General features: G+C 47.0%; 10 protein-coding genes across 10 annotated transcripts; 5 read left to right on the top strand and 5 right to left on the bottom strand.

The window, feature by feature from the left end:
* Positions 1 to 534: 534 nt before the first annotated feature.
* On the bottom strand, positions 535 to 1509 carry AFUA_6G05250 (DUF2423 domain-containing protein). The gene is made up of 3 exons (XM_077804991.1): positions 1203 to 1509; positions 1076 to 1123; positions 535 to 993 (listed from the first exon to the last, which is right to left on the bottom strand). The coding sequence occupies exons 1-3, from the start codon at positions 1384 to 1386 to the stop codon at positions 848 to 850; spliced, it is 378 nt and encodes a 125-aa protein (XP_077661125.1). The 5' UTR covers positions 1387 to 1509; the 3' UTR covers positions 535 to 847.
* A 53-nt stretch (positions 1510 to 1562) lies between these two features.
* AFUA_6G05240 (Siz/PIAS RING finger protein) lies at positions 1563 to 4072 on the top strand. Its single transcript, XM_077804990.1, has 8 exons — positions 1563 to 1918; positions 1973 to 1975; positions 2070 to 2288; positions 2340 to 2411; positions 2468 to 2784; positions 2871 to 2976; positions 3029 to 3254; positions 3305 to 4072. The coding sequence occupies exons 1-8, from the start codon at positions 1828 to 1830 to the stop codon at positions 3813 to 3815; spliced, it is 1545 nt and encodes a 514-aa protein (XP_077661124.1). The 5' UTR covers positions 1563 to 1827; the 3' UTR covers positions 3816 to 4072.
* A 323-nt stretch (positions 4073 to 4395) lies between these two features.
* AFUA_6G05220 (trafficking protein particle complex subunit) lies at positions 4396 to 5264 on the top strand (the record flags this gene model as incomplete). The annotated part of the gene is made up of 4 exons (XM_742462.1): positions 4396 to 4625; positions 4771 to 4888; positions 4984 to 5073; positions 5133 to 5264. The coding sequence occupies 4 exons, from the start codon at positions 4396 to 4398 to the stop codon at positions 5262 to 5264; spliced, it is 570 nt and encodes a 189-aa protein (XP_747555.1).
* Positions 5265 to 5496: 232 nt separating this feature from the next.
* On the bottom strand, positions 5497 to 7707 carry AFUA_6G05210 (malate dehydrogenase). Its single transcript, XM_742463.2, has 10 exons — positions 7472 to 7707; positions 7098 to 7171; positions 7000 to 7031; positions 6812 to 6922; positions 6658 to 6745; positions 6213 to 6590; positions 6071 to 6155; positions 5874 to 6018; positions 5674 to 5810; positions 5497 to 5519 (listed from the first exon to the last, which is right to left on the bottom strand). Exons 2-10 carry the CDS (start codon positions 7108 to 7110, stop codon positions 5516 to 5518), a joined length of 993 nt encoding a protein of 330 aa, XP_747556.1. The 5' UTR covers positions 7111 to 7171; positions 7472 to 7707; the 3' UTR covers positions 5497 to 5515.
* Positions 7708 to 7756: 49 nt separating this feature from the next.
* On the bottom strand, positions 7757 to 9446 carry AFUA_6G05200 (uncharacterized protein). The gene is made up of 5 exons (XM_077804989.1): positions 9304 to 9446; positions 9084 to 9178; positions 8994 to 9017; positions 8798 to 8922; positions 7757 to 8707 (listed from the first exon to the last, which is right to left on the bottom strand). The coding sequence occupies exons 1-5, from the start codon at positions 9353 to 9355 to the stop codon at positions 8530 to 8532; spliced, it is 474 nt and encodes a 157-aa protein (XP_077661123.1). The 5' UTR covers positions 9356 to 9446; the 3' UTR covers positions 7757 to 8529.
* A 524-nt stretch (positions 9447 to 9970) lies between these two features.
* AFUA_6G05190 (DUF2015 domain-containing protein) lies at positions 9971 to 10404 on the top strand (the record flags this gene model as incomplete). The annotated part of the gene is made up of 2 exons (XM_742465.1): positions 9971 to 10025; positions 10085 to 10404. The coding sequence occupies 2 exons, from the start codon at positions 9971 to 9973 to the stop codon at positions 10402 to 10404; spliced, it is 375 nt and encodes a 124-aa protein (XP_747558.1).
* A 720-nt stretch (positions 10405 to 11124) lies between these two features.
* On the bottom strand, positions 11125 to 12332 carry AFUA_6G05180 (U2 snRNP complex subunit HSH49; the record flags this gene model as incomplete). Its single annotated transcript, XM_742466.1, has 3 exons — positions 11125 to 11787; positions 11858 to 12233; positions 12313 to 12332. 3 exons carry the CDS (start codon positions 12330 to 12332, stop codon positions 11125 to 11127), a joined length of 1059 nt encoding a protein of 352 aa, XP_747559.1.
* Positions 12333 to 12528: 196 nt separating this feature from the next.
* Positions 12529 to 13426, top strand: AFUA_6G05174 (mitochondrial import receptor subunit TOM7). The gene is made up of 5 exons (XM_001481403.2): positions 12529 to 12700; positions 12771 to 12817; positions 12882 to 12910; positions 12969 to 13005; positions 13062 to 13426. Exons 1-5 carry the CDS (start codon positions 12674 to 12676, stop codon positions 13081 to 13083), a joined length of 162 nt encoding a protein of 53 aa, XP_001481453.1. The 5' UTR covers positions 12529 to 12673; the 3' UTR covers positions 13084 to 13426.
* Positions 13427 to 13695: 269 nt separating this feature from the next.
* Positions 13696 to 14790, top strand: AFUA_6G05170 (putative mitochondrial folate carrier protein Flx1; the record flags this gene model as incomplete). The annotated part of the gene is made up of 3 exons (XM_742467.2): positions 13696 to 13813; positions 13899 to 14141; positions 14225 to 14790. The coding sequence occupies 3 exons, from the start codon at positions 13696 to 13698 to the stop codon at positions 14788 to 14790; spliced, it is 927 nt and encodes a 308-aa protein (XP_747560.2).
* A 516-nt stretch (positions 14791 to 15306) lies between these two features.
* Positions 15307 to 17402, bottom strand: azf1 (C2H2-type zinc finger protein; the record flags this gene model as incomplete). Its single annotated transcript, XM_742468.2, has 4 exons — positions 16091 to 17402; positions 15970 to 16023; positions 15726 to 15899; positions 15307 to 15660 (listed from the first exon to the last, which is right to left on the bottom strand). Exons 1-4 carry the CDS (start codon positions 16841 to 16843, stop codon positions 15307 to 15309), a joined length of 1335 nt encoding a protein of 444 aa, XP_747561.1. The 5' UTR covers positions 16844 to 17402.
* Positions 17403 to 19888: the final 2486 nt, after the last annotated feature.

The following is a 19888-nucleotide window of genomic DNA, read 5'->3' as shown; positions in this document are numbered from 1 at the left end:
TCAATGTATCCTACTTTCTGATTACAGTCTAACTTTGATGATAGGTCTCCACTGTAATGGCTAATTATTTTCTTTATTTCTTTTGCGCGCTGGAGGAACAAATTTGAAAGTAGATTGTCCGGGTAGATGGATTGATCTGTTGCTGTAGGGATGGTGGGACGTATAATCCAGGCTTGTCAAAGTCAAACGTCCACACGAATCAAAAATTGATGTTGGTCACCGCGGGTGATAACAGCAGAGATAACATTGTCCTATTTGCATAGCATTTGGCCTCAACTTATAGATTTAGAGCGGAATTCAAGGCGTGATTCCCTATATGATCAAATAATTGGAGATCCTATACACTTATCTTTAGAGATGTCAAGGAACAGAACCACATCCCTGGGGCACCGCATCCCATAAGTGGTTAGCATTGCGTGGAGCCAGATGCCCAGCTGCATAATAATAACAATAGCATGTTGCTAAATTCTATTACTTTAGAGAGGTATATGCATGCAATACCCCGTCTTTTCATGAAGATACCCAAATGGAGATACCCAGAGTATGCACTTTTAACACAGATAAGTGGAAACGTGAAAGCCATAATAGTAGTGAATGGCCTTAAGCTAAAAACATTAATCTTTGACAGTTTTGTTAAAAAGCACCTGTTCCTTCTAGTACCTCTGTATGCAAACTCAGAGTCCCCATCTCGGGTTACCGCCCAGGAATGGTTGTGCTTGATAGTTTTGTACAATAACGCCCCCACATGTTTGACGCAGTGGAGCTGGAAAAATGCAAGTGCCTTTTGCAAGCTAAACTCCCAACGCCGCTTTTCAGATGCCAATCGTCCGCTTTCGAGATTTATTCATCACTTCCTTCGAGATCCCTTTTTTGTTTTCAAAGGATGCGTTTGGAAGACAATGGAAGAACGGGCCTTCTTGCGTTTTTGAACACGTCCTGGCTTCTTAGAGCGACTTTGAGTGTGCTTAACAGACATTGTGTCGACATCCATGTCTAGAAGGACACCGATATCAGCAATGTGATTCCGCGGAGATTTGATCTCTGGGGATGAGGTAGAGAAGAAAAATGTGCCCACCTTCATTTATTACTGATGATTTGCTGTCTGTAGATTTAACTTGGCTACCTGTACAGTGGAATGAGACTGTTAATTGAATGAACATGCAGTTGAACTATATCAAGCACTGATTGTGGGAGCAACGAACCAGTTCCTGTAGAATCCAGTTCCATACTTGAACTTTTGTGTTCTCTGATTATCGGCTGAGAAGCCAGCTCTTTCAACTTTGCAGATAGCCTCTCTGTCCGTGCATCAGCAGCAGGGCCAAAGACTGTGGCCCGGAGTTTGGCCCTGTTGCGCTTGGTTACACTGGCTCGAACACTCTTTGCCATGTTGTTTGTTTCAAGTAAAACTTAGCAAAGAACCTTAGAGAACGATCGGAGACGTGGATATCTGAAAGGTGGTGAACAAGGGAGGGAAAGTTGAGATCTCGATATCGCACTAGATATTTTTTTCCGAACTGCACTCTAGGCTCGTGCTGGGCCATCTTATGTCATCACTTCGGAAACCTTAACTAGGTATTTGCTCTGTCGCACTCAGATGCGACAGGAGTCTCGGTCACAAATGTATAGAGCTTTCCTTTTGTTATTCTTTTTCTCGTCTTTTTATTGTTCTTCTACTTCATCTGAGTCCCTGCTGACAATTGTCGTTAATAAGATAAGAGCTGAAATGTTTGTCAATACGGCTGGCAATCTAAACGCATTCGCCTCTAACCACACTTCTTGAGTTAACTTGTACCCTGCCATCCGCACTCGTCATATCAGCTCGGAATCATGGCCTCTGCTGTCCAGTCGTCTGAGCTCCAGAGCATTGTTGCTTTGATAAAGACACTCACAAATGCACAGCTTAAAGATATCTTAAGGAGTGAGGGGCTCGCTGTTTCTGGTGTTAAAGCCTCGCTACAACTCCGGATAATAGACTGTTAGTTCTCCCTTTATCTGCCATTTTGTTCTCATTTCAATTGGGGTTTAAGAACACTTAGACTGCCCAGAACACTGTTGACTGAATTATCTAGATATCGAGCGGCTCAATCAAGGAGGACATACCGAGCGTTATGATAATCTAAGGAGATTCATTTATGCTACAGCGCATCGCGCGATGCCTGGGACATCAACGACACAACAACCTTTGCCAAGTCAACCATATCACGCATCACATATTACCCAGTCAATACAAACACAACATAGGCCAACGCCTTTGACTATACCAATGTCATCGCATGGATTCACACCTGGTAACCTATGCGCGCTTCATTTCTCTATGATTGTTGCTCATGTGTTTTCAGGTCGTATTTCATTCAAAGACAGCCCGTTCTACACAATCTTGGAGCAGCTTACTCCTACTGTAGAATGCAAAAGTGAGCATTAATCCTATCAACTGAGATCAACCGCCAGTCAAGTCTAACTTCTTAAGTACGCGAGCAAACCAGGGACAATGTCGAGCTGAAAGTCGTCCTTACCCCAACTGTAGCTTCAAGATTGCAAGCTGATCCAAATCTTCGGGTAATGGTTTATTGCGCAGCGGACAGTGGCCTCAATCAATATACCAAGTCCGATATCGCTTTCCCTCACCAAGTTGAGCTCAAAGCGAATCTGGACGAGGTCAAGGCTAATCTGAAAGGGCTCAAGAATAAGCCTGGTACAACAAGGCCCGCGGATGTGACGAATTATATCCGCAAAAAGCCTGGGTATCCCAATCATATTGTTATGACTTATGCGCTTACGCAAAAGGCAAGCCGTCCCTTTCAGACCCACCTATGCTCAGCTCATTCCATCATGTCAATGCCCATTATATATTCTTCCTGACTGTCTTGTAGAGATTTTTCGTTCTTGTGAACCTTGTCCAGCGTCATCCCGTTGAGGACCTTGTCTTGGAATTGAAGAGGAGGAAAACAATCACAAAAGAACAGGTATTACGAGAAAGTATGCACCCGTCTATCCTTCCCATGCATTGAATTCCTCTAATAGTTCGCAGTGAAGAATAGAGCGGAGGATTCCGACATCGTTGCCACCTCCACTGTCATGTCCCTGAAATGCCCTCTTTCCACGCTGCGGATCGAGGTCCCCTGTCGCACTGTCGTCTGCACGCATAACCAGTGTTTTGATGCATCGTCGTTCTTACAGTTGCAGGAACAAGCGCCTACATGGTCGTGTCCAGTTTGTTCCAAGGCCACCAGTTATGAATCATTGCAAATTGACCAGTAAGCTGCGCGAATTCGCAACTGTCACGTAAAATACACTAACTGTGAAGATATGTTGATGACATACTCCATTCCACATCGCCGGATGTGGAACAGGTAATTATTGAACCGGACGGGAAGTGGTCGAGTCCAAAGGAAGACGAGTTCAAAGGTACTGGGGGCGTCACTCCGGCGACAGAGGACGAGGACGAGTTGATCGAGATCAAAGAGCCTGGCATTGTGCGTGTGAAGCAGGAGTCACTCCCAGCATCGGGCCTCTCCCTAGAGAGGACACCCGCTCAATCCCGGGAGCCGTCAGCGACGTCATCTGCAGCTCGTCTGTCCACTAACAAACGCTCGGCAGCCCAAGTGATCGATCTGACTGGTAGTGATGATGATGATGGAGATTTTTCCCCAGTCAGACCAGCTAAGCGTCTGGCATCAAATGCCCCCCATCGGGCTTATGTTCGACCAGCATTTCGTAACTCGTTTAGCAGCGGCCTTGTAAATGGAGGAAATTTCTCGACTACGAACCAGACTAATTCGGAATCCCCTAGACATACTGGTGGTCTTGATGCGTGATGAGATCTAGCGAGGCATATTTGCATGGGGCCATGGCGCAATTGGGTTCAGGCGTTATTGCTGGGAATAGGCACGTCGCGCGAGTTTTGATGAGGAAGATAACATCAGACATGGTCGAATAAACCGTGTTAGTTGTTGAGGTAACAACAGCTCACTACTGTTAAATTTGGTTCATCTCCCACATGCTTTAAACGCCCTCTGGGCTCTGAATATATTCATTGAAATGCTGATGCTACAGATTGATCATCTGCACGTAGATTTCGCCATTAGAGATTTATAGTTAGATGAATTTGTCAGTGTATTAGGATGAACGAGTTATTGAGAGATTTTCAATTACAGAAGTCAGGCGGCAGATGTTAGGGAAAAGTGTGTGGGAAGGAGGTCCAAACTCCAAGCATTACCTTATCGAAAGGACCAAAGCCCGTTGCGGAGTTCTGAGTCCACCTCCGCAAATACTCATGATCACAGATATGGAGAGCGAAGTTTATCTGAGCTGAGGTTTAGCGTCATCCTACAATTTTCAAATTGGGAATAACGTATTGTATATCTCGAAGACAATATTCACAACGACTTCATCGAGATGTCGTTTGATGCATCTGTCTCATCTATCAATACCTCTGATCCTCATGCTCGCTTCCTGAGTACCTCATGCCTAGACTTCCTTCTGATAGAGCTCGTTCCCATGGCCGAACGCTTAACAAGAGAATTGGCACTCAACGACAAAGCTTTAGATGACGACGAGATCAGGGAGTCGACATTCTTTCGACTAGAGTCTATAGGCTACCGAGTTGGTCAAGGACTTGCGGAACGGTAAGCCAACGACACATTCTGTCTAGTACTTGAGGGATAGAACATGTGTTCCAATGAACATAAGGCAGAAGCAATCTCCCTGAACGGGGCTTGACTGAACGCAAATGCAGCTGACATATCCCTCTCGCATCTTCTCCCCGGGCAGATTTTCTCGCGATCGCCCCCGTTTCACCGACAATCTCGATGTTATCAAGTTTCTCTGCAAGGATCTGTGGACCATTCTTTTCAAGAAGCAAGTGGATAATTTGAAAACAAATCACAGGGTTAGTACACGGAAGCGAGTCTAGACCAAACTTATGCGCTTGAGTCTCCAGGTCTTGAGGGATAGAAGCTGACAGTGGTATATTCTATCTTTCAGGGTGTTTACGTCCTCACAGATAACTCGTTTCGACCATTTGCAAGAATGAGTATGGCTTCTCGAAGCGAGGCGACTGCTATGGCACAAGCGGTGGGCAATACCCCAATTTCTACCTTCATCGTCATTCTGACATTTGGGCATGACCCCAGTTCCTCTGGTTTCCATGTGGCATCATTCGAGGTGCTCTATCGAACATGGGCATTGCCACCACTGTACAAGCTGAAACGTCTGAGCTTCCCGGGGCGACGTTCCAAATCAAAACGGTTCAGCCAAGGCCCTGAAAGCTGGGGGCGTTGAATTCGCCTCGAAGGCACCAGTATGAGATACAAAGACCCCTTTTGTCTCTCGTCCCTGGGGCAGGCTCAATTATCTTCTTTACACTGCAACAGGCTCACTCTAAAGCAAGAAAAAGAGGGAAAAAAGGATTTATTCGTTTCTGCATGCATATCCCTAGGGGTCTACATTCCAAGAACCTTATGATCAACCCACGACGACCCCTCCCTCAGTCTTCGTCAATCTTATAATTTAAAGCCTATCTTTCCGGGATATCTATGATTAGCGACGTCCTTTTCAATTCTGGTGAGCTCATCGGGGAGGGGAAAATGCCATCGACAAATGCTCCTCAGGGAAGACAACGGTGCGGCAGGCCAATGGGGGTGAGCTTGTTTTGACGGGGATAGGCGAGTTTACTTTGGTGGGGTATTCTTGACGAATTCGATGCCCTTTTCGATGTTGCCCTTAAGGCCCTTGGTGCAAGCCTCGAGGAGCTTCTTTTCCTGCTCGGTGACGCCCTGGAGAATGTTGATGGCTTTCTCCGCGCCGTTACGCTTTTTCGCATTTAGCATATACTATATGAGAATTGTCTGTGCTGAAGACGTGGAAACACTTACCCCGAGTTCGACAAGGGTCGAGAAGAACTCAACACCAGTCTCGTTGGCAATTTCCTCACCACCAGTGACACCTCGCAAGTAAATGTAAGTAGGTTCGACAATGCCTGACTGGCCCTGCGAAGCCCTGATAACCTTTTCGGCAAATCTACCTTGAATTAGCAGGTAGGCGGATTTAAGCTCCGGAAAAGGTGGCAGACCTGAAGCCAGCATAAGCCATGGACAAAGTGGCGGAGCCGGCGCCATCTTTAGCCTTGACGACCTCATCTCCACCAAACTGGACACCTACGGACGAGTTAGTCGCTAGCTGCAAATAACTGTAGATATAGAGCAGACACTCACGGTTCACAAGAGCGTCATACTTGTCTGCAGGAATATCCAAGGCAGGGGAAGCCTTGCTGAAGAGGGGAACGATGGTCTCGCCAGAGTGCCCGCCAACAACAGGAATCTGGACCTTGGATGGATCCTTCTGTCCGGAATATTCTTGAGTGAAGGTCTCTGCACGGACAATATCCAGGGTGGTGACACCAAAGAGGCGCTTGGGGTCGAAGACACCCTGTTTCTTAAGCACCTCAGCGGCGATTGGGACTGTGGAGTTTACAGGATTCGAGATGATGAGTACAAAAGCCTTGGGGCAGTACTGCGCGATTCCCGTCACCAAGTCACGGACGATACCAGCATTCACCTTGAACAGATCGTCACGAGTCATACCAGGCTTGCCTGTTGGGAAGATTTTGAGTCAGAAGAAGAGTAGCATTTTTTTGTCCTGGCGAACAGGAGTACTAACGAGGGATTCCAGCAGGAATGACGACAATATCAGTGCCAGTCAATGCATTCTTCAGACCATCGTCTTTGGGAAGGTAGCCGGATACTTTCTGAAAGTGCGAGTCAGAACGAGGATTAATCACTTGAGTAGATGGGTCTAGGATGATGTCACATACCGCGACAGAAGAGATGTGAGACAGATCCGCAGCGACGCCGGGTGTGTTGACAACATCGTAGAGAGCAAGCTCATCAACTAGGGGGCATGCCTTCAACAAAAGAGATAGAGGCTAAAGACGCGACGAGAATGAATATCAGTACGTGACTATGTGATGAGCGGTGAGCAATAAAGTCAGAGGGTACATACCTGGCCAATGCCACCAGAGGCTCCGAGAACAGCTATAGGAATGAATTAGTAGGATAGCTCTTTCGGTGATCACTAAAGGGAGCCGATCAGATGCTTACCCGCCTTGACCATGATGAGAGATTAGAGCTTTATGCTTGGTAGCTGTCAATTAAGAACAAGAAAGTAACGTTCTCTGTATCGCGTGTGAGTAAGGCGGACAACTGACAGAATTGGACCAACGCAAGATTGGGGAAATGTTGATGGAAGAAGCACAACCGGTCGAAGGTGAAAGAAAGCACTTGAGGTAGAGCGGGGGTGGAGCAGGAGGGAGGGGCATGCTGGCTGTAGGGGAGGGGTAACGGTAAACTAAACGGGAACAAACAACACACCATATTCGGGGTTGGGAAGAGGATGAACGGGGAAGGCACAAAGAAACAGTGCGAATAGTAGAAACAATAGCTATCTATAGGTTTATAGTTCACACTGGACGTACATTTCTTGAGGAATTGATGATCGCTTGGCAATTTCTTTGAGTGATGGAGATCTAGAATGCGAGGCAAGAGCCACAACTTCTCCGGGCAGTCATAACAATCATGGCAATCATCTAGTTCTTATAGATACAGGACCGGGGGTGGGGACGACCAGGTATGATGGCCAACAATCATTACTGTCTCGGGCAGGCAAGGAAATGTATTTATGTCCAACCATTATCCAGTTTTTACTAAGACTAATTATTATGATTATAGCTCTGTTGCTCTCATACAGACCTGCATTTGCGGAGGGGTAGACGAAAGACGGAAGACGGAGATCACATGTGTGGGGAGTGTATTTAGGAGAACTCCCACAGTTTTAGTCCGATGAAGCAGTATTCATTGATGTTACCGGAAACTTCCTAAAGAGCTATATCCATGTTCCCGGCGGTACTGTCACTTACTGGCCGAGAAACTAGGTTTTTCGTGTCTTGGTCCATAAATGTACGTCAGGAGTCCGCTTGATCCAACCCGAAGCGCCCTGAATCCCGGCAATTTTCGTGTGTTTCAAGACATGTATCACCGAGGAACATACCGAATTTGTGAGTTGATTCCATCCATCCATCATGAACTCGGGAAAAGGCGGGTGTTGAGTGTTACATGCGGCAAAACCTGAAAGCTCCAAGCTCTGTCCCAACAGGTTCTAGAATACGTTTCGGCCCGACAAGCGGCTGTAATCGTTCACAATCTAGAACATGTGCCAACTGCAGATAATGACTATGTCGTACTTCGGAAGTCTATGAGTAGAGGACTACGCAAGCTAAATTACAGAGTACGAAGTTTTTGTCCTATGGTCCCGGAAAACGTAAATCTGGACTCAACCATTCTGCACGGCATTTGATTCTCGCTTTCTTTTTTATGGTGCTGAGATTGCTGATGGCCTCAGAAGGACAATACCCAATAACGATAATTGCTAAATTACAGGGACACTTTCGCCCTTGACCAGCACGGCTCTATTTCATTCGATGCGCCCGTTCCTTGACCTCTTGTCTTCGGCGTTTTTTTTTGGCTGAATTTGTATTTACTCCGACTTCTGCTCCGCAGCCTTTCTGGCTTGAGCGCCTCTGAGCTTCTTAGGGGCAGCGTCCTTCTTGGGCTTCTGGGAGCGACGGATGGCGCTCACACGAGCAACGGCGTCTTCACGGAGGTCGGCGCGGTAGCCGTTCTTGGCGGTCTTGCTTGCTACAGCCTTGTAGATCCTGTGCCATAGAACAATGCCGCTGATTAGCAAAACCAGCCTGAGACAATGCCACCCGGCAAATCAGGGAGATATAGGTTGTTCTGCTTACTTGCGGGTGGCAGCGTTAGGGCCCCAGCTGACGCTGACCAGGTTCTTCGCGGGCTGCTGAGGGTTGCCAGGCTTCTTGGTGATGACAACGACACCGCCGTTCTCAGTAGCCTGCACACCGACAGCCTGTTCACAATAGCTTAGATACAATTCCTCTTTATTATCGAAAGTCTGCAAGTTGATGATGTATGAGGTACCTTGGTGTTGGCATAGCCAGCATACTATACAGAGGATTAAGTCAGCGTTTCTAGTGCCATTGAAATCATAATTAGTCTTCAGGATCGTACCTTAAAAGACTGCTTGTTTTGCAGGTTCAGGGGATCGCGGGAGAATTGGGAGCCACCACCGGTCCTCCGCTTGACCAGAAAAGCATTCTGGCTGCCTGTTCAGAGTATATGAATCAGCAAAAATCAAGGAGAGTAACGGACAGTATTGGTAGAGCAATAGAAATAAAACCCCGTTACTTCGGAGTAGGATAATGGTGTCGGCAAAAAGAGATAAACTTACGAGTGATCTGCCAGACAAGGTCGCTGGAAACGTTTGTTCTTTCGGCGGCCATTGTTATGTCTCTTTCAAGCTGATTGAATGGGAACAGATCGAACTCGACGCGAGGCTGGTATACTTTAATTGCCTGGGATCGTTATTGTGTGCGATCGTGCCAAGAACAGAATCCCACACTCTCGCTAAGGCGGCCGTTTTCGGCATAGTCTGGCCTTCAAGGTTTAAGTCATCAAGGAAGAGCCCCTAAGAGTGCGCCAGCCCCCTCCTCCCCACACCGGCCAGGCAGCTTCCAATCATATCTTGGTGCCGATGAGCTCCCTTATCCGTACCTTACCTTTACGTACTAGCCAAGGTACTCCGAACCTGCCTTTCTCAGCTTGATATTGATCTGGCTTCAATATTGTTGCGCATGGTTTCTTGAATGCCAACTATATTTCACCGTCTTTCTGTTCAGATGCTTACTTTGTAGCTGTTAGTGGCAGTACCCTGCCCAGTCAGCATCACACGTTACTGGCTTTTATCTGACTTGACTGACGAGTTGGCTCGCGTCACAAATCCCATCTGCCTTGCTGCCAGTATTCCGGTACACCCGCAGTAGGAAGTCATAGTAACTAACATAGCAACATCAATATTTACTCGCCGAAGTCCGTGTAATTGCATATACGCGGTCAATATGGCATACTATACTCTTTATTTCCTCACCTTTGCAGTCGTCATTTGCGGGACCGGTATGTCTGATCCACAAATTGTATACCTTGATTGTAACCAATCTGATGCCCGTTGGCAGCGCTCTATCTCACCCGATCCCGGTGGTTGCCCTTAATCCCAGTTCCCGATCATCTTTATGCTCGCCTTCCCTCCAGCTTTGCGGGGGACCTGGAGGCGGGCCTCTCCTCATCACAGTTCGATATATCCTCCAACATCGCAGATGGCGACACAAGAGCTGGCTTAGACAACAAAGCAAAACGCGAGGTGCAGAAGATCATGAAGACGCAGAATGTTAATTTCGATGAAGCTCGACGCATCTACACCGAACGACGGTTTGCTACCCACAATATCGGTCCTGACGGTCGGCCAAGGGACCCGAAGTTCGTGTCATTCTCTTAAACACTACTCCTGCTCCGATTTCTAATTCCCTATTGCTATTCCTGTCGCCTATCGTTTGCACCGCCATTTGGAATCTGCCCTTCCGAAGCAGCAGTTGTTCGTCTTCGCTAACCCAGCTTTCATTTGCCCTTCACTCATTTCCTGATGCTCATCAGGCGTGTCCCTGTTCTGGAGTTCTTCTAATCTCGCGAACACGCAGGAGGAAATAGTTATGGATGAATCACTTGATGCAATCGAATGTCACTTCTTCTATCGTAATCAGAACTGGCTGGCCATCTTCGTAGGTTGTCTGTATAGCTAGATGCCAAAATCGCATCAGAGTATGAGCAGTTCACTTGCCACGTCTCATGTGAAACAAGTACTATCGCAGTATATCCCCCCGGTGAATGATACCACTTTGGGTAATAATATGCTGCCTCACTGCAAGACTGATGGAAGGAATATATGACCCTGATCAATCATGTAATTTCGCCCCCAAACTTTCTACCTCATTATCAATGGATTAGTTAGCTCAGTAATGTTCCTCGAGAACAAAAACTGATGTGCCATGTAGTGGCGAGCTTTGATACACAAGATTGGGAATCACCTGAACTAGATGCTCTCGTCGACTCGTAACGCAGCAAAACTGTGGGAAAAGACCATCGTCGTTAAGAATATTGAATGAGAGATATATTTTCTGCATCAATGCACGTTTAAACTGTGAATGCAAGTTATCCAAGCTCAGCGGCCGCCACCATAACCAGGTTGCTGGAAGCCAGGTGGTAATGGTGGAGGGTTAGCGGTTCCCGATGGGGGACCGAAACCCGGTGGTGCGAACCCCGGCGGCGGTGCCGCTTGCTGTGGGAAGGGTGGCTGTTGACCAGCAGAATTGAAACCAGAGGGGAGAAATGTCTGAGGGCCACCGTAACCGGCTTGCGAGGGCGGAGGTCTTGCTGGCAAACCGGGAGGTGGGTTTGCCAAGGGAGCCGTAGGAGGGAGTTGTCGATTAGGTTGTGGTGAAGGTATGTTCTGGAAGCCCAAGTTAGGCGGCGGTATGCCCCTTCCCGTCGCTAATTCCGGCGGAGCGGCGTTCAACGCTTGTGTGCCGTCTCCATTAGCAACCCCAGCGGCTGCCATAGGAGTTCCCGGGTTGGTGAATTGCGGAGGAAGCGGCTGAGTTGGTGGACGGACATTATGCTTGCGAGCCTGCGCAGCCAGCATTCGTTCTGCCTGATCACCGTGTCTTTCGCCTTTGCCATCTTTTTTATAGGCGTACTGCACGGAAACTTGTTTGTTCATGAGATATTGCCCGTTCATGTTGGCAATAGCAGCATCTGAGGACTCGAAGTCGGCAAAAGATACGAATCCATAGCCCTTGGAAAGGTTGTTATCATCGCGTGCAACCTACAGTTTGTTAGCTTGTTGAAGCAGAGGAATATATCCTTCACTAGGCAGGCATTTATTGTCGTCTTACCTTTGGAATATTGACGAGCGTCCCGAAGCGACTGAACGTATCATATAGGACCTGCTCCGTGACCAAAGGATCAAGGTTTCCAACGAAGAGCTCTGCTCCGATTTCCACAGCTTTTTGTTTATCGGCAGATGCCTTGTTCACTCGTATAGGTTTCCCATAAAGGCGAATCCCGTTCATTATTCGCGAAGCATATTCAGCATCCTCCTCGCTTATGAACTCCACAAAGCCGTAACCCTGGTGTGACTGCGTTACTCGATCTTTGGGAAGGTGAACATTGACGATGCGCCCAGCCTGCAGCATCAGCTCCCATACCAGGCTATCGGTAACCCGTTCATCGAGATTACCGATGTAAACGGTGGCCTCTTTATCTTGCTCCCTACAAAGTTAAAAAACTCCCGGTCAATTTTTTGGTTTGCGTTGTAGCATTGTGTCATAAGAGAAAGGCGGTTACTCACCAATGCCTCGCGCCGGACATGTTGCCGACTCTCAATTCAAGGTAGCTGACTGTTGTCTTAAGATCAAAATCTCGTTGGAGGATAGTGAAAGAAACAAAACGCTCTGGACAAAAATGATGTCTGTCAGACTTTAACAATGGTTGTAAGTTTGGATGTGGTTTGCAAGAACGGGGTATTTTGCGGACTCTGGGGGAAGCTTTTTTTGCCTCCAAATTTCCCGGAAAACTCTTGAGCTTCACCTGCTCATCTCCAAATCCGCCCAAGCACTCCGCATTCCATAACCTCCTGCGCCGACTCTACTCTCCTTTCCTGGCTCCAAGGTTCGAGTATTGATATAATTATATCCCGTTCATCCACCGAAATGGTTCAGTTTTCTGAGGAAACTAAGGTTGGATCTTCCGTTGATGGAAATGTTCTTAGTCTATCTTCCCCTGCTAACCAGCCATTTTGAACTCCAGGAGCGAATCTCCAAGGTCATTGACGTTTCGAGAGTCGCTATCCACTAGTAATACCCCCTTCCGGTGAGGCTTCCTCATTCTGGTTGCAGTATTGACGGTTCTTTTACGCAGTGGCTATCTGCCTCTGATCATCTATCTGGGTATGCAACTCGCTCCTCAAATCTTAATCATATCAGAAATGCTCACGGCGAAAAACAGGCTACACGTACAGCGAACCCAGACCTTCTCTTTTCAAGTATTACCTCAGCGAAATCTTACTCCCTCGATGCAGACAGCTGATCCTCCCGACAGGTTGTTTTCGCCCCTCGCTTAGAGAAAACGATGACTAGTATTGGATTATGAAAACTGGTTTTCGAACTTGAGTGCATTCTCATTATCATCCTCGGCACCTGTTTCTCTCCCGGACACAAATGAGGAGGTAATGGAGATGCTCAAGCCCTCTTTCATACTTCGTGTCGACGTTTTGGGGATGACATTGGCACCCATGTATTTCTAAAGTTGTTTCATGTTTGCGAACTGTTTACTAGAACTGATGAAGTTTTTTTTCACGTCGAGAAATGCTATGCCGTCCTACTGTCCATTGGGGCAAACTAATGACTCCCGGCAAATGGGCTCATTCTCGCAGGATTGGTATTCAGTTATTAAGAGATATTCGTATAAGTATAAAGCTTTGTCGAACTGGAAAGCCCTTCTCCTCTTGTGTAGAATACCATTCATCGGCCATCGCCTCAACTCGAGCAATTGCGCGGAGTTGAACCGCCTCGCCGGATTGCTACGCTTATTGCCGAGCGAAGAAAAAAAGAAAAAAGCAAGACCCGCAAGTTTTGCGCAACAACTCTCATGCACGCTGTTTTTCGAAGATTGGCTCTCCTGAAAGTCCGTCAACGCACTCCCAAAGGATTCTGAAGAATCACACACAATTTTCATGACTATTAAGGATGGCCTGTCGTCATCCTTTGTGGAGACCATAGCAGGATTTACAGCGGGAATAGTCTCTACGCTCTGCCTCCATCCGCTAGATTTATTAAAGACAAGGCTACAGGGTACGTGACGTGACGCGTATAATACTTCCAGAGTAGGTCAGAAGACATCTTCATGGAGCTTACACATGCGCAAACTGAGACTCAGTTGACCGATCCTCGCCTTCTCAACTTGGTGGATCACTTCGTGTCATCCGTGAAATTTCACGCCGTGAGGGCGGTATCACCGCATTCTACCGAGGGTTAACACCCAACATCATCGGGAATTCTACCAGCTGGGCGCTGTACTTTCTTTGCTATGGGAAGACGAAAGATCTGATGCGGAGGCTCCGCGGCTCCCGAGTGCTGGAGCTCACCTCGGCTGACTACTTTGTTGCATCAGGACTGGCAGGTATGATCCTGCGCCCATCTGTGTTTCATTGGACTTCAATGCTCACGAAATCACATTTGCTAATTGCACTATATTCGCTTTAGGACTTGCCACATCGTTTTTGACGAATCCTATATGGGTGATCAAAACCCGCATGTTATCCACCGGTTCCAACGCCCCCGGAGCCTATGCGTCTTTCACCACTGGTGTAACACAGATCTATCGCTCAGAGGGTATTTCTGGCTTCTACAGGGGCCTTTTGCCCGCTTTATTCGGAGTCAGTCATGGTGCTCTTCAATTCATGGCGTATGAGAAGTTGAAAGCGTATCGTACAAGGATGAGTTCGGCTTCGCGTACCAGTGGCGATAGCATAGGTTTGGGGGCGACACCGGCACGACAATTGGGGAATATCGATTTCTTTCTCACCTCAAGCCTTTCAAAGATCTTCGCAGGCTGTGTCACCTATCCATACCAAGTGCTGAGATCTCGTCTGCAGACATACGATGCTCACCTCGTGTATCGTGGTGTTCGTGATGCAATGGCGCAGATCTGGGCTCAAGAAGGGTTTGGTGGTTTCTACAAGGGCTTGGGTCCAAACCTCCTCCGCGTGCTACCAAGCACATGGGTAACTTTTCTGGTATATGAAAATACCAAGTCTTGCCTAACTTAACATCACGGCAGTACAGGCCGCTATTCAGTTGCCGAAGGACATATCATTAGCACAGTTCTTCGATCTCTGGCAGGTGAAGCTCTTTGCAATGAACATAGTCATGAGAGCGAAAACTCCGTATTAGCACTATCGTCCACCCCAAGCACGATGGCCCATTCCTTTGTCAGCCAATCAGAACAATTAGTAGATCGAACCACATGTGAGGCTATATACTGAAACATGTTCTGTTGATATTGGTTTTTGTACAGAACTGACCCTTTCCGTCGTGCAGCCAAGCACTGTCCTCAATGATGCTATCACTCAATAAACCCTGTAACACACTATCACCCTTGAACTTCAGAAAACATATGAGCCTGAAAGCAGTTGAGGGTAAGAAGTACATCAATAAACTGGACAAAAGACGCGCAAGTCCAAGACGGACAAAACTTGGTATCTCGAAAAAAAGAAGAGTAATAGTAATAGAAAAACCCAAGGAGAGAAAATGAACATGAAGCTGAATGACTGAAATAACACCTTTCAATGACCTTTTCTATCAGTGTAGTAGATTTCGGGGTCCTCTTCTTCTCCGCTGGAGCTGCTAGTATAGGCGGACGAGGCTTCGCGACTGCCGCATGACGCCTTGAGGTCCTCATCACTTTCTAAAGACTGCATTCGTGTGCACGAGGCAGAACTGTCACTGGACTTGGATGTGGGGGAGATCCTCCGATCCTTGCCACGACCCTTGATGCCTTTGTTGCTGTTTTTATAGAGGTTGGCAAAGTACTCCCAAAGCTGGCGATCCTGAGGGTTCATGAGTTGCGTTTCGGACATTTGAGAAAACTTCAGAGTCAACGTTCTTAGCGTAGTGGCGTGGAACTTGTTCTGGTGCGACTTTCCAGTCCATTAGCCCAAAGAGTTTCCGGGATCAGAGCCACCTGTTTCATGAGACAATATACCTTCAGGTTACCCAGCTGAGTGAACTGTTTCCCACAGTCATCTAGTAGACAAGTGAAGGGCTTAGCATGTTGGTGAGTGATCTTGTGGGCACGAACATTGCCTCTTTGGGCGAATCGCTTCTGGCAGATATCACAGGAGAAGGGCTTTTCGCCTGTATGGCGTCGTTGATGTGTCTAGTTATGGCCATTATATGTCAGGATCCTATTCATTCACCATCGGTAGGGAGTTCTCTTAGTGCGTTACCTTGAGATTGCCCAATTGGGAGAAACGCTGTCCGCAAGAAGGCTCTTTGCATACCTTACGACAAAATGCAATGTCAGAAGCCGAGGTTCCGAGATGTGGGCTTATTTTTAGGTGCACTTACAAAGGGCTTATCCCCAGTGTGAGCCCTCATGTGGATATCCAAATGAGTTTTCTGGGCAAAGCTCTTTCCACAGTTGGGAAGTCGACATATGTACTTTCGTTTCTTTCCTGGCCGGGAAGCGAGCTCCTCAACCGCCACGTTGCATCGCAAAGTTGACGAAGCCATGGCATAGGCCTGAGAGAAGCCATTCTCACCGCCGTGTGTCAACTGTTGGAGAGGCGGTAAACACTGTAGAGCCGACTGTTGAGGGACAGCTTTTGCTTGAATAGTTTTCATAAGGATGTCCACCTCCGTTGAGAACTCAATCTCAGTCGAACCGGGGCCCTTCTCTTGGGTAACCCCAGTGGCTGGCGGTTGAGCCGCTGCAATGGGTTGCGATGATGCGCTCTGTTCCGACTTTGCCAATGGCTTTCCCACAATGCGACTGATGGCGTTCTTCGCTGGGCGTATGTCGGGAATCTGTTGAACGGTTGGCGGTTCAGATGAGAGACGTACTGGCTGGGAATTGAGCGATGGATGATTCGTAAGATAGAAGTGCTGATAGCCCGGGAGTTGATGAGGGTGCTGGTTTATCGTATGACTGAAACCATACGGCGTGGAAGACGATGGGTGGTAAGGCAAAGGAAAAGAGGTAGCCGGGTTATTGTAATAAGAGAAGTTTGACCCAAGGCCAGCGTGCAGTAACCGACGAGGAGCCATTGAACCCATCGCATGGCCAGTGAACTCGTATGAAACTGGTTCTGCTGTTTCCATTGCGTCGCGAACAAGGTGAGATAACGTTGGATGTCGTGGAATCCCCAACTCTCTCGATACCAATATCTATCTCTCTCAGTTTCTGCTGACAGAAGGACGGTGGGGATCCAAGAATCCCATAGAGGTCTCCTTGACAGCACAGTTGGGCTCTCGAAGGCTTTTGATGTTTAAATTGCTGCGCCAGTTGTTCGGTCCCTTGCGATCTCCAGTGTCAACTTCCCAAAAAGCAAAGAGGTCCCAGTAATACTTCGGGTGGATGCGGTAGGTCAGAGATGCAGAGGATCTTACGAACGAGCTTTTGAAGGCAGGCAAGACAATGTCACAACGTGGGTGGCCAAAGTACCCACAAATGTACTGGTGCACTGGTAAGAACAGGCCTTTCCTGTGCACTGAAGAACGGGAAGACTTGAACAAAGGCGAATCGATATATGACAATGGGAACAATGGGAAATTGAAAGAAGAAGATATGGGGTAATCAAGTAAGAAGGAGATCGAGATGATCAGCGAAAGTCCAGTTTAAGAGTCTTTTTTGCTTATCCAACTCAGTGTGAGATCTCTTTGATACAGGCCAGTGAATAGCAACCAGTGAGTACGCTCGATTTCCCCCCCATCTTGGGGGCGCGTGTGGTGGTGATCTAGAACTTGATATACCTACATGATCCTCATACCTGAATCGTTCTTCCCTGTGTCCCAGAATAGTGGAAGCAGCGGGGGTGGGCAGTGACAGGGATCTGGCTTGCTAATTTAGTTAGCTGAAGGCTTATAGACTACAATCAAAAGAGAGGCTAGACGAAGCATTAGAGACTTACCTCAGGATGACATTTACCGACTTAGAGAGATTACAGTAGTGCGTACGGAGTATGTTTGTATGAGCGAACCTGCATATTTGAAAATTACCAAATTAGGTAGAAAGGAAGGTTAAAAAAAAATAAATGAAATCGAATAGAATAAAATACATTAGAGTAAACAAAAAAATTAAAAATAAATAAATAGCTATTAGCGGAAGTAAAAGAAAATTGGAAAATGAAAGCAAGGATTGGGCAGAAAAAACAATAAGCTTGAAGAGAGTGCCGTGGGAATTGAGAAGGAAATCCCAATCAAAAACTATGCATATTTGGGTTTTCTTTAAAAAAAGGAAGAAAAAAAGGTCAAGGAATATACGCTTAGATTCAGGGAGAATAGTACTCTACGTAGGAGTAATACTTTACAGCCCGCAGCATGGTACCTTAGTAATTATTATTATCATCTTTTTTTATTATCATTCATTTGATCATAATGAACACGGGAGGTGGTCTTCTATACAATTGCGCCCCGCACTCAGCATATAGTGGCTTAGGCATGATGTGCCAACTCCCAAGGTTAAGTTGATAATATTGAAGATAGCCCTAGTCATGTATTGGAAAGCTGCCAATTAGATGGCATGATCCCCCCGAGCGATTCCACTGGTTGCAAATTGCCAACACAGGAATAAGGCACACCTAGTTGGCCCCAGTGAGGTAGAATGACAATCAGGGAGTATGAGCACCTAACAATGATGGGATTATCTATAACTAAGTACTTCGCGGTTAGAGATGTCACCCTTTCAGTCATGTTCTTTAGGAGTGTGACACATAGCTGAAGCTGCCGGTCAGGGCTACCACAGTATTCCCTTGTTCACTCTCGTTCTTGACTGGGGCCCAACAGTAATAAAATGCTTATTGTAATTAGGTGATCTAGAACCCCTTTCCTTAGCTGCTCGTCACCACTTCACCGGTATCTACTCTTGATATGACACCTTTTAGTCACCGCCGGAAGTAGATAAATAGTTGATGATGGCCTTGAGGACCACTGTTTTTGAGCCCTGTAGCCCAATCGCGGAACTCAGGTTGAAATTCCGATCGGAGCTTCTTGGTAAATCACTGTACCATTGTGTCACGCTGTCATAGCTGGTATGGATAGTCCTTTCAGTTATCGCGAACCCAAATCTTTATTTCAGTGGACACTGATCTTCCCTAATGATGTATTTTTACAAGGCATCCTGGGCTGATGTGTATGAAGGCACTCTACTTTCTCATGATAGGTGAGGTATGCACTGCTTTAAAATCATTTACGAGTCTATATTACCTTATTTATGAATTCGCCAATTACTTGAACTCTTGACTGCTTTAAATTTCGGACTGATTGGCCTTTGTTAGAAGGCAAGGCAACCGGGCATTTGTCCCATTTTGCGCGATACGCACTTGCCTTATGCCACGAACTGTAAGTAAAAATTGTGGGTATGTATCATCTGACCCGCCAGAGTGGACCAGCTCAATTGCCTAGCATATGAAAACGCCATACGGAATGGATGCTTCCTCTTCTTCATTATTCGAGCCTCCAGTGATCCAGTGAGGCTGGCTGGATGCCATTATTATCTGTCTCCCAATGAGGGTAATACTCGTATTCCATTAGGTGTGGTATGGGGAAGAACAAGGATACCCTCGTCACCCACACAGGTAGGCACCTGAACACTTGGAATATTCAAAGGCACTGACTGGCATGATGCTGAATTGACTACGTACTGATCTTCAGCCGTCACCTGGATGTCGATCCTGAAACGGTGGCTCATGCCTGCATCAATTAGACTAACCTAGTAGGTCCAATATCTATCTGAGTTTTACCTATAGAGGCAAGGTAGGTAGGTATACCTAGGTGCTTCGTTCCATTCCATGTCTCCAGTTCCCTGTATTTCTATTTGAAGCAATGCGTAGTTATCCGTCAGCTCAGTCTGTTGTAACGCACCATCTGATTCCAAGATCTTCCTTTTGTTCGATCCAAAGTGTGTGATGGACGAGGTTTCTTAGCTTCATTCAGGCCAAGGTCACTAGCTGAAGTTTGTGATTCAGGCGGCAGCTTCGGATTGAAAAGCTAGCTCTTTAGTGGTTGCGGCTGCAGCCTGCTGCAGGGCGGCCGGATCTTCCGTGGGGTGAAGCTGAAAGTTAGATAACCCAAGGTTCAGGAGGAGGGTATGGAGTAATGGACAAGATTGTCAGTTGGATATAATTAACCTATCCCGTTTCCGACTCC

Source organism: Aspergillus fumigatus, chromosome 6 (assembly GCF_000002655.1).
Source record: "Aspergillus fumigatus Af293 chromosome 6, whole genome shotgun sequence".
Lineage (NCBI taxonomy): Eukaryota > Fungi > Ascomycota > Eurotiomycetes > Eurotiales > Aspergillaceae > Aspergillus > Aspergillus fumigatus.
Note: the sequence above shows the minus strand (reverse complement) of the source record. Positions and strands in the feature narration are given on the sequence as shown.

Coding starts and splice junctions, on each gene's coding strand:
- AFUA_6G05240 (XM_077804990.1), top strand. CDS start 1,828: ATGGCCTCTGCTGTCCAGTCGTCTGAGCTCCAGAGCATTGTTGCTTTG. Junction 2,289..2,339: donor ATCGCATGGATTCACACCTG/GTAACCTATGCG, acceptor ATGTGTTTTCAG/GTCGTATTTCATTCAAAGAC. Junction 2,977..3,028: donor AGAACAGGTATTACGAGAAA/GTATGCACCCGT, acceptor AATAGTTCGCAG/TGAAGAATAGAGCGGAGGAT.
- AFUA_6G05210 (XM_742463.2), bottom strand. Junction 6,923..6,999: donor CCTCTGGTGGCATTGGCCAG/GTATGTACCCTC, acceptor TCGCGTCTTTAG/CCTCTATCTCTTTTGTTGAA. Junction 6,156..6,212: donor GTATGACGCTCTTGTGAACC/GTGAGTGTCTGC, acceptor ACTCGTCCGTAG/GTGTCCAGTTTGGTGGAGAT.
- AFUA_6G05174 (XM_001481403.2), top strand. CDS start 12,674: ATGGTTCAGTTTTCTGAGGAAACTAAG. Junction 12,818..12,881: donor TCGAGAGTCGCTATCCACTA/GTAATACCCCCT, acceptor TCTTTTACGCAG/TGGCTATCTGCCTCTGATCA. Junction 12,911..12,968: donor GCCTCTGATCATCTATCTGG/GTATGCAACTCG, acceptor GGCGAAAAACAG/GCTACACGTACAGCGAACCC.
- AFUA_6G05200 (XM_077804989.1), bottom strand. CDS start 9,355: ATGGCCGCCGAAAGAACAAACGTTTCCAGCGACCTTGTCTGGCAGATC. Junction 8,923..8,993: donor CTGGCTATGCCAACACCAAG/GTACCTCATACA, acceptor TATTGTGAACAG/GCTGTCGGTGTGCAGGCTAC. Junction 8,708..8,797: donor CCTAACGCTGCCACCCGCAA/GTAAGCAGAACA, acceptor TCTATGGCACAG/GATCTACAAGGCTGTAGCAA.
- AFUA_6G05250 (XM_077804991.1), bottom strand. CDS start 1,386: ATGGCAAAGAGTGTTCGAGCCAGTGTAACCAAGCGCAACAGGGCCAAA. Junction 1,124..1,202: donor ACTGGATTCTACAGGAACTG/GTTCGTTGCTCC, acceptor TCCACTGTACAG/GTAGCCAAGTTAAATCTACA. Junction 994..1,075: donor ATCATCAGTAATAAATGAAG/GTGGGCACATTT, acceptor GTGTCCTTCTAG/ACATGGATGTCGACACAATG.